This window comes from Micromys minutus, assembly GCF_963924665.1.
Source record: "Micromys minutus genome assembly, chromosome: 8".
NCBI lineage: Eukaryota > Metazoa > Chordata > Mammalia > Rodentia > Muridae > Micromys > Micromys minutus.
In genome coordinates, this window is record NC_137977.1 from 29,162,710 (window position 1) to 29,173,814 (window position 11,105).

Here is an 11,105-nt window from a genome sequence, read left to right on the forward strand (position 1 = left end):
TACTTACTGTGGGAAGCTAAAATGTTACAAATTCTATTAAGAAACCTTGTTAGGGAAGTAATCTTAAGGCTCATTGTTAAGAAGCCTCTTTCAATTAAGATAGTAAGGGTATTAGATGAAACAGCTTTTGACAGTAATAGCAGAACTCTGATTATCTGATGGCTTCAAAGTAAACTTTTATAAAATTGTTTTACAGGTGACTTAAAATGATTCTGTTTTTAAACATGCAGAACAATCGTGAACAAAAAATATCACGTATTTCATATATTCATTTAAAATCACATAAATTGCTTCTTTTGACTTAAAATTTTTAAAGATATGATTTAGTTCTTATTGTATGTCCATTGGTGTTTTGCCTGCATGTGTGTCTGTGTGAGAGTGTCAGAAGTTCAATGTGAGCTGTTATAGGAGTGCTGGGAATTGAACTCTGGTCCTTTAGAAGACCAGTTCTCTTAACTGCTAAACCATCTTTTCTATCCCCTACTTTTGACTTTTAGAATAACGTATTTGATCAAAGAAAACCAAGTAAGTGATCATTGCACTTACACAAATTGAATTATTTATGACTTAATTTTCTAAACATGTTTGAGATAACTCATTAATTTTATAATAAGTAGTCCTTGCAGTTTTCTATCTGGCCAATCAGTCAATTTAGGAGCTGCTCATCACTGGTGCACATGGTGTTAAAGATTTGCTACATTGACTGTTGCTTTAGCATCCTGCAGTTCTGGTACTTACTAGTCTTACTTTTTTCCCCAGATGTCTTTATTTTCTGGCTTATAAGAAACAGGAGATTGAGCAATTTAAAGAGTACAAAGTTGATAGATAAGGGTGAATTTATAAGGGTTAAATATAATAGATCTCTTGTTCAAATTTTGTGAAGTATTCGATTAATGAAACTGTTACTACTCTCTGTATTGTTTCTGCTTACTTTATGCTTCAAAAAATTAGACAATAACTGTGACCTTGTTACTGGTGAGACTGGCCACAGTTGCAGAGGTAATTGACTAGATAGTAAGGTTGCTTCTGTCCCAACTTCCCTTTTGTAAAAACCACCTCCCTAGAGTTGGTTTGCTTTTACTTGGCTTATGTGCATGTTGCTTTTAAAAGCCAATATTAAAACTTTTGTTACTTCAGCTTACTCACTGTAAATACTTCATTCTTTATACGGCACATTTGACACTGTGGCAGTAAGAGTTAGAAACATGGCATTTTTTTGTTTCTTTTTTTTTAAATTTTGTGTCAGGCAGTGTAAGTATTTTTGCTGTGGTAAGGATAGAAAACAGAAGGGCTGTGGATTAAGTGATGATGAATTTTATTTTTTTCCTTTTATTCAGGAATTGACTACTTCTCATGCTTAGCTGCTTTTGCATGTGTCGTGATATAAGAGGTTATTTCAAGTACTCATTTATGTATTACACATTAAACAATATATATATAGTTAGTTAATATAAACTCCCATGCCTTAGAGTCTTTTCACATAGAGTACATGTGTTATTTAGTGTAAGTTTTGCCTTCTAGTTACCAGACACACCTAGGATTGATATTTATTAGATACAAAGTTAGCAAGGTGAATACAAAAATTATGATGTTACATCTAATAGCTTGCTACTTGAAAAACTGGGTTTTTGACCATTTTTTATTAATCCAAATTAAGGTTCAAGTTTAATAACAGAAAAATCTATACCTGATTGGCTCCTCTGGTTTTTAATTTTTTTTCTGAAGCAGAAATTCTTTGTCTTAGAACTTTACATGATTTTCAAAATCATTTCAAAAACAACATACATAATCCCCCATAATTGTCTGAGGGGGAAAGCACAGTTCTGAGAGGAAGTAATAATGGGAATGGGTAGGAAGCACAGTTCTTGTGCCACACACATTCTAATTCATTCTTAATTTCTCATTCTTTGGTCAGGCAGTAAGGTAGAATATTTAATCCCAGTGGTGAAGGGACACTTGGCCAGAGTCTTTTGTTGAACTGACTTTGGGTGTCTTGTGGTGTAGCAGTAACATAATAATTCGGATGATGAGCATTTAAAACCCAGTGGAGAGTCATGAAACAAGCATCTCTACATTTCCTTTGTTAACTGGAGCTCTAGGTTTAGTGTGACTTAGGGCCTTTGACACTAAGTGTGATGGTAGTACTTGATAAATATGAGTACCTTGAGCTTTATAGCAGAATAAATGGAGGCATGTATACTTAACTAGCTAAAAATCATAGACACAAATGCTTTTTTAAACTAATGGTTTTAATTACAGAATTACTAGTTTTCTTATTAAGGTAGGTATAAATATTGTATTTCTAAAAGGAAATATAAGTTGTTTTTTGTTGATTTGTTTTGGGGATTTGGTTTTTGAAATAGGGTTTCTTTGTGTAGCTTTGGCTGGCCTCAAACTCTCAAGAGATCTTCCTGCCTCTGCCTCCTGAGTGCTGTGACTAAAAGTGTACACCATCACTGCCCTGTAACAAGTTTTTTATCCTTTTATTTTAGACATTAAACAAGGCATAAGGACTTGCTATATGTGTTCAGTGATTTCTGAATTTTAATGAGCAAAAATTATTCATTCAGGTTTTATAAAATAAGCCATTGATACATTGTCATAATAGAGTATTGTACTGCCACTTCATAAGTGTGGCTCGCAGTAACACTGTGCAGCTCAGTTTGAGTGAGCTCAGCAGCTACAGTGCTGATGTGTGTGTAGTACTGTCTCTGGTACAATAGGTTATTCGATTGTTAATTACTTAAATCATGGACAATTTCTCATAGTGCATCATCTTGTTCTCACTTGTTTTAGATTAAATCAGATTTTTTTGAACTGTTATCTAATCATCACTTGGACAGTCAGTCTCGATGGAGCAAAGTAAAAGACAAAGTAGAAAGTGACCCACGATACAAAGCTGTGGATAGTTCATCAATGAGAGAAGACCTTTTCAAACAGTACATAGAGAAAATAGCTAAGGTAACTGTTATGCTTGCTGATGTTCTAACCTATATTACGTTGCTTAATGCTGTTTAAGAATGTTGCTTTGATGCTGGGGCTAGAGTTTTTCTCATGGTTGATTAAGAAAATGAAATTATGAGTCTCACGGCTGACTGGAAGGACATTTTGAAATGTTCTGGAGAAAAATTCTACTTGAATGCTTTTGATAAGATACTTTATGGAAAAAATTATTTTGTTTTGGTTTTCAAACCAGGGATTTACTATAGCCCTGGCTGACCTGGAACTCACTCTGTAGACCACAGTGGCCCTGAGCTCAGATTTATCTACCTCAAGTGCTGGGATTAAAGGTGTATGCCACTATCTCCTAGCTTGTGAGAAAAATCTTAATGAAGTTGTAACAGAGGATAATGTGATTTTATTTTTACAGAATTTAGACTCAGAAAAAGAAAAGGAGCTGGAAAGACAAGCCCGTATTGAGGCAAGCCTTCGAGAACGTGAAAGAGAAGTTCAAAAGGCACGTTCTGAGCAAACTAAAGAGATCGATCGAGAGAGGGAGCAGCACAAACGAGAAGAAGCTATCCAGAATTTCAAGGCTCTTCTGTCTGACATGGTACATTTCTTCCTCTGAGTACTGGACTTTGGAAGTCCATTTTATTTACCTCTGTTCTGTAAATTAATTATGGCATAACTTGTTATTTCTAGAGCATTTAAAAATTGAGTTCTAGGTGTAAGTGGATTCTCACCCAAGGGTTGAAAACAGCTGCTGCATTAGGGTCATATTGTGATGATCACTCATTACACTGTAGCTGGTGTGAGGACTGGAGCTTACTGACAGATGACTCTTGAGACTTTAAGTTTGGTTTTTTTTTTGTTTGTTTTGTTTTTTTTCTTCTTTCTGCTGCTTTGGGGGTTGGGGAACTCTGCATCCTAAGTCTTTTGTTTTAATTACAGTTGCAGTGGTTTGGGGGAACAGCAAACCTTATTTTGTCTTGTTTACTTGAATGAGGTGAAGGTTCTCCATACACCCAGCAGTTATGCGCAACTTATTCTTCTTTTAAAAGTCAATTCCTTTGTTCGTTTGCTCTGAGATAGATTTTCCTTTGTTGACTTGGCTGGCGTCAGGTGCTGATTCTCTTGCCACCCACCCTAGTTTAGCGTCTTAGATAAAGTAAAGACTATTCGGTCCTTGCTGCACCTTATCTGTGAGCCTTGTTCTCCTCAGTCCTTGGTGTGCAGCTTTGTTGAACATGGAACCATCCTTCTGTCTGTGGCAACCACTCACCTTCCCACCGAGGTGACACAGGGTCTCAGTCCTGAGTGCACACTGAACCTCCCTTTGACGGTGCCTGCAGCCACACCCTGGTGTTCAGCATACAGTGCAGTAATACTTACCACATTGTCCTATGGAAAATACAAATAATTGTAGTTCCAATGACAAGCACATATTTAGATGTTTGTTAAATGTTAGAGAAATTATGTATTTGTATTTTTTCTTTTCTTTAGTTGCCAGCCAAATCTGTGATGTGCTTTGTCTTTTTTTCTAAGTTAGCATTATTATTTTGAAATCAGATAATGTGATGTTTCTGTCTTTGTTCTTTGTGTTCAAGATTGCCTTGGCTCTTTAAGAGCTGTTTCTCTAATCAATGAGCACAGAATATCATTCATATTGTACATTATTAAGTTTTTATCAGTGTTTAATAGCTTTTAGCATACAAATAATTTATTCCTTGCTTAAATTTATATATCTTTTGGGAGGTAGGGTTGATACTGTCATGAGCTTGTGAGAGTGTTCTCACATTCTTTACATTCTGATTGCTTGTGAAATCTTACATTTATGTGGTGATTTTTATACCCTTTCTAACTTTACTAAAGTTGTTGTTTCTAATAGTGTTTAGGTGGAGTCTTTGTTTTTTTATATTTAAGATCAAGCCATCAGCAACTAGAGACATTATAAACTCCCCTGTTTAGATGAGGAGGGCTGAGGGTGGATATCATAATACCTCATGTCATAGAAGAAAATGTTCAACTTCTCACTTTTGGAACTAGAACTCATCATGACTGGTCTTTACTGCATTGAATTACATTCCTCATATACAGTCTAGGTTTATAAAAAGTACTTTCATTCATTCGTTCATTTATTTATGTAAGAGTGTGTGTGTGCCCTTGGGCTGTGCAGTATGTGTAGACTTTCAGAGGACAACTTTCAGGAGTTGTTCTCCTACCACGTGGGCTCTTGTAACTATGATCAGGTAGGTCATTAAACCTGGCTGCAAGTGCCTTTTACTTATTGAATCATCTTACAGAACAAGGTTTGTTGTACTATGTTTGGGGAGGAGGTATTTAGTGCTGGAAGAAGACAAAATTAGCATTACTTTGAAATGACACAGCATTTAGAGATATAAAGTACAGTGTAAACCTCTTACGGGTTGTAACTGATGGAAGATAATCTGCAGCTCTTCGTCAACTTCCCCAAGCCTGAGGAGTTATTTCATCAAGTAACGGATGACTGTAGATTGTAGGAGACTTCTGAACTAAAATGGTATTACCACTGCCTATTGCCTAAGATACTGAAAATAAACATTGCCTAGTTGTTATCCTATAAAATCTCCTTTACTTACTGAAAGTTATACTTAGAATGGTCTTGTCTTTTAACATTAGGATTTATTTATGATGTAGTCTAGCTGAAGGAGTCTATGTTTTAGGATTTTAGGAAATACTTTTTAGTGTTTGAATTTGACTACCTCCTGACTACAGTGCTGAGCTTCTTATTGTGAAATATGCAAAATCCACTTGGTTCCTTTTTTATTATTATTATTTTAGGTACGTTCTTCAGATGTGTCCTGGTCTGATACTAGAAGGACCCTCCGGAAAGACCACCGCTGGGAATCTGGGTCCTTATTGGAAAGAGAGGAGAAAGAGAAACTTTTTAATGAACATATTGAAGCACTTACCAAAAAGAAAAGGGAGCACTTTAGGCAGCTTCTGGATGAAACTTCTGCGGTGAGTCTCTTATTGTCCCTGTCTCTGGACTCTTCATTTTTAGTTTGATGTAAAATACATGATTTTTAGTGTTTTGTTTAGACCTGTTATTTGAATTCTTAGGTTTTATGACATCCTCTTCTGATTTTTTTCCCCCCCGTTTAAACATGTCAGGATATTCTCCCTGGTCAGGACTTAGTTCTTTTTGCAGCTGCTTTGGTGAATGCCCTTAGCTGTGCATTATCAGTGGGCTCTCCTCCCCCTCGGTTTGCAGTGTGGTGCTAAAGCCCCTTCTCTGGCAGTTTGTATGTTTTGTTATCCAGGTTTTGTTCCTCTTTATTTGCTCTTTTCGGTGATGGTTTCTTCAGAAGTTATGATGTTTGCCCATGTAAATACAGGGTTTGCAGGTGATTGTCTTAGGCCACCTTGAAAGTATGGCCATGAAAATAACTTGTGGCAAGCCAGCAAAAAGAAATTGCATTAAAGCTGCTCCCTGTCCCTAACTAGTCCAGTTACGCTTGGGCATTACAAGAGATTGCAGGTCAGTGTGTAATACTATGTACCGTATGTGCTGCAGTTTGACTCCCAGCAAAAAAGGTCATTGTATTTATGTCTTTTCTTCACTTGTTTTTTTTTTTTCAAAGATTACCTTAACATCCACATGGAAAGAAGTGAAAAAAATAATTAAGGAAGATCCTCGGTGCATTAAGTTCTCCTCCAGTGACAGGGTAAGAGGGTTTGTGCAATTTCCTGTCGAGTTTAGGCAGACGTGAAACTTAGTAGTGTTGGTTGTCCTCCTAATAAACCTCCTGCCTTAGCCTACAGAGTTAGGTACATACATACGTGCACTACTATGTTTTGATGTCTGAATATTCATAGGTGCATAATCATCACTAGTGGCTTGACCAACCAAGAGGCTGGTCATTTTTAAGTGAATTACATTAAAATATATTAAATGCAAACCAGGATTTTAAGTACATTTTGTTTGTTTTGTTTTTCAGGACAGGGTTTTCTCTGTAAGTGCCCTGGCTGTTCTGGAACTTGATTTGTAGACCAGACTAGTTTTGAACTCACACATATCCCCCTATCTCTGCCTTTTTAGTACTGGGATTAAAGACATGCATCATGTCTTGCTTTTAAGAACATATTTTTAAAAATTGTGCTCCTTGTAGTAGTAAGGAAGTAGTAATCTAAAGCTTAGACTTTTAAGTGTTGAGTTTGTATTTAAGGATTTTAGCAATTGAATGAAACTGTAGTCCGTTTCAGCTGGCGATTGTTCCTAAGCTTTCAAAGCACCATCCTATTAAGTCACGCTGGAGAGGAGACTTTAGAGTAGCAGGATCTCTTAATGCATGGAATTTTAAAAGTACAGTCCAGTTCTTGTACTCTGACTTCTGTGTAGAAAACAAATCTACCTGATATATAGAGAATAATACCAAATAATAGCTTACTATAATCTGTTCTGTCCCTTTGGCTTTCACTTGTTATTTTGTCCCTGATGGGCATCTCTAGGTCTGACATTGAAAAGCCCATAAAACCGCCTCTCTTAGGCCTTGCTCAACTCTACTTAGTTGAATTTTTAATGTGTGGACTATAAAGTCTGTATGAGTGGGAAGGGATGATAGATAGACTGATAGCTCGGGACCCCTGTCAGTCTCTAATGTACCTGACTTCCAGGGAATTGATAGCAAAGTCTGTATAGGCAAGAGTCATTGCCATTTTTTTACCAGAAAGCTAACTGCTCAGTATGTTTGTACTTGCTTTGTATGTCCACACCTTATGTCTCATTGCTATCTTTGTGTTGGAAGATACAGACTCTATAGGAAGTAGGTGCCTGATCCTTAGTTTCTCCTTTCTATTGCGCTTCCCTCCTAAGGACACTATAGACCACTGAGCAGAGGAGTGCATATGACAAGCTTTCTATTCAGCTAGAATATTTCATATTCTTTCTTTCTTTTTCCTAAAAGATGTACTTTGCATGATATACACTACAGTAAGTTTTACAGAAAGGACATATCCTTGCCTTGTCTTTTTCTATTGAATTTTATTATAGGATTCCAGGGTTTGCGGCTTTTAGAATTTGTGGGCTTTCCTTTTAATCATATTTTTTCCCATCCCTGCAGAAGAAGCAAAGGGAGTTTGAAGAATACATCAGAGACAAATACATCACTGCCAAAGCTGACTTCAGGACACTTTTGAAAGAGACCAAATTCATTACATACAGGTAGGTGCAGCCCGGTGCCCCACTTGCAGCTCTTGTCTCCTAGCCTGTACTCTAATGGCAGAGCATACTTTCACTCACACACATGTTGACATTGTTAATTTTAGGAGTCAGAAGATGTCAGCTTTCCTCAAGGGCAGATACAGGCCATTCCACAGTATTTTTTTTAAGAAAGGGCCCAGATGTCAATTCTCATTTTGTGTTATGTACATCCAGTTTTTAAAATACACTTTTATTTTTACTTCACTGCTTTTTTTTTCTTTCTTTTTTTTTTTCTTTTGAGGACCCTCGACTCTTTAAGAATTGTAGTTCACAGAGAGACTTTAAACTGAATCTTCACTGTAACGTATCTTTGCCTCCTCTGAAGACTGCTGAGTAGGGTTAGACATGAATGCCTGAATTCATTTTCTTAAGGCAGAAAAACAATTTTCCTCCATCAGGAAAGAAGTTTGCTGTGTACAGTTATTTTTTTAAAAGATTAGAAATCAAGACCCCTTAAAAAAGGTTTTGGTGTGGCACACCCCATAGTCCATCACCACCTGTAATCTTCACCACAGGACTGCAGCCTGTGCAGGAGACCAGCTCTGCGCATGCACCAGCATTTCCTCCTTTTAAAGACGGCTTTGAGGAAGGAAGGAAGAAGGAAGGAAGGAAGGAAGGAAGGAAGGAAGGAAGGGTGTGCACGGGAGGATAGATAGTGCTGAGGGTGTGCTTCGTAGGCGTTTTGTCATTTGGATTTTTTGGTCAGGATCCTTAATGTTTTGCATCAGCTTGGGCTTTTAAATTAGATGTGAAGTAAGACTTCTTTCTACATTTTTATAGTTAATTTAGTGAAAGATGTGAAAGTGAAAGCTTGTGAAAGATGCTGGGATTGGCAGCCCCGCAGACTGAAGTCCTCTGTTCATCCACAGAACAGGTACAGCACGGGCAAGATTTACCTACCCACCCTCAGCCCTGATCTGGAGGGACCACCAGTAGGGGTGGGAGGGTAATTCAGCTTCTGAGGCCCTTTCACTCCCTGGAGTCTTTGCTGAGGCGATTTACAAAGGTGACTGCTGCAGTGAAATTTTTCTTTAAAAAAGTGGAAACACAATTAGGAACTAGATGGACATTTCCAGCTCATTTCTGAAAGACCAGTGAACAGCAGTCAGTAACTCTTGTGCTTTTTTTTAATTTCAGATCCAAAAAGCTAATCCAAGAATCTGATCAGCACCTGAAAGATGTAGAAAAGATCTTGCAGAATGACAAACGGTATCTGGTGCTGGACTGTGTACCAGAGGAGAGGAGGAAACTAATCGTGGCCTATGTTGATGACCTGGACCGCCGAGGCCCACCTCCACCTCCCACAGCATCAGAGCCCACTAGACGATCAACAAAATAGTTCTGAACACCTTTCCAAGGGGACGCTGTTAATGGAAAATGCTTGCATGAGCCAAATTTTCAGGTTTTTACATATATATGTGCATTAGTCAACCTATTGCAAAGCCACCTGACGAACAGAAGGAGAAGCAATTGCGGGCAGTCTCTGAACAGAACACTTTGAAAATATTTAATGCTTTTATCTGTGTGGCATGACTGACATACATACTCAAACCTAGGCCGTCTCTAGTAAATTAAGACCTTGAAGCTAAAGATTATCCTTTCATACGGTGTGGAAGCCAGTAACTTTGGTGATGTTCTTACTAGCAGTGTTACTCAGCAAGACAGGAGAATTTGTGGTAGAGCTTGGAAATACCACAGACTCCAGGAAAACTGAAGTTGGAGTTTGTTTTTGATTTTGTTTTTTAAGCGGGTAAAAGAAAAAAGAAAACACTGAATTGAATTCTTCCAGAGACTGAAATTATAATGGACATACTTTTACCTTTGTCTCTAAAGAACAGTTTAGTTGTGTTTGTTCACGTATGTGCTTTGATTCCCCTTGAGTTATAGGCCAAGTCTTGTTTAGCCCAGGAGAAGATGTATTTAGTAATTTCTTCTCAGGTATGAACCACACTCATAACTAACATGTCGGCCAGAATGGAATCCTGGTTTTAAACATTCTTTATTCTTTACTGAATGATCTCTACCAATATTCTCAATTAGACAACAAAACTCCCTTTCTGGGTGTTCCCTGTAAACTACTCCTGTTGGAATGTTTGAACTTTTGTTTCTATAAAGTTTAATTTTAAGATGTTTGAATGTTGAATTTATGTATTTGAACTACTTAAATAAACCAACCCTTTTATATATGTGGATTGTAAATGATTATTATTATTACACAATATATTTTTAAAAAACTCTTAGACCTGTTTTTTTTTGTTTGTTTGTTTGTTTGCTTGCTTGGTTGTTTCATTGGTTTTTGTTTTGTTTTTTGGAAAAGCATGTGATATTTGAGATAACTAAATCTTGAAATATAGTTTTTAAAGGCTTGACTATAATACTGCATTTCTAATATAAAAGACAAATTTTGTAGAAAGCTTATTCTCCCTTTTGTGTGCCTGTATGTGTGTATATGTTAGTTTGTGTGTATAGTCAGTCTTTTAATGCTGCCTGTTACCTAATAGCAATACTATTGTAATTCTTTTGTTTTCTTACTTCTGTCTTTCTGACACATCAAAGGTTTGTACCTTCCGGACATTCTTTGTACCTGTCATATGTCACTCCGTGAACTGACCTTTGATGTTCAGTGAAGTTTTCCTGGCTTTACACCCTCCCCATTGCGTGGGATGTGAACATGTGTAAATCCTAGATTGTTCTTACAGGTGGCCAGGAGCAAAGTGCCACATAAATAAGGCGCGTGAGAAGGTACAAATGTTAGTTATCTTCCCCTTTGTCCCCCACCCAAGGATGGCAACAGAGCCTGCATTTGTTACAAATAACATCTATATACATACTAATTAGTATAAATCTTTTAGGTGTCATAGAAATTACATGACATGTTAGCCGGCATTAATGCCACATTCGAGGGTTGAACGCTGTGAAC

General features: G+C 37.2%; 1 protein-coding gene across 5 annotated transcripts in view; it reads left to right on the forward strand.

Annotated features, from left to right (window-relative positions):
- TCERG1 (transcription elongation regulator 1) overlaps positions 1–10,344 on the forward strand; it is a 48,518-nt gene extending 38,174 nt beyond the window's left edge. For 4 of the 5 annotated variants that reach the window (XM_080919942.1, XM_080919940.1, XM_080919943.1 and 1 more), the window contains 6 exons: positions 2,797–2,961; positions 3,371–3,553; positions 5,764–5,943; positions 6,567–6,650; positions 8,046–8,146; positions 9,323–10,344. In XM_080919942.1, coding sequence (XP_080776068.1) covers positions 2,797–2,961; positions 3,371–3,553; positions 5,764–5,943; positions 6,567–6,650; positions 8,046–8,146; positions 9,323–9,524 — 915 coding nt within the window. In that variant the 3' untranslated portion in view covers positions 9,525–10,344. Of the gene's footprint in view, positions 1–2,796; positions 2,962–3,370; positions 3,554–5,763; positions 5,944–6,566; positions 6,651–8,045; positions 8,147–8,965; positions 9,060–9,322 lie in introns of all 5 variants that reach the window. The other variant, XR_013975101.1, reaches the window with a different exon arrangement.
- The last annotated feature ends 761 nt before the right edge of the window (positions 10,345–11,105 follow it).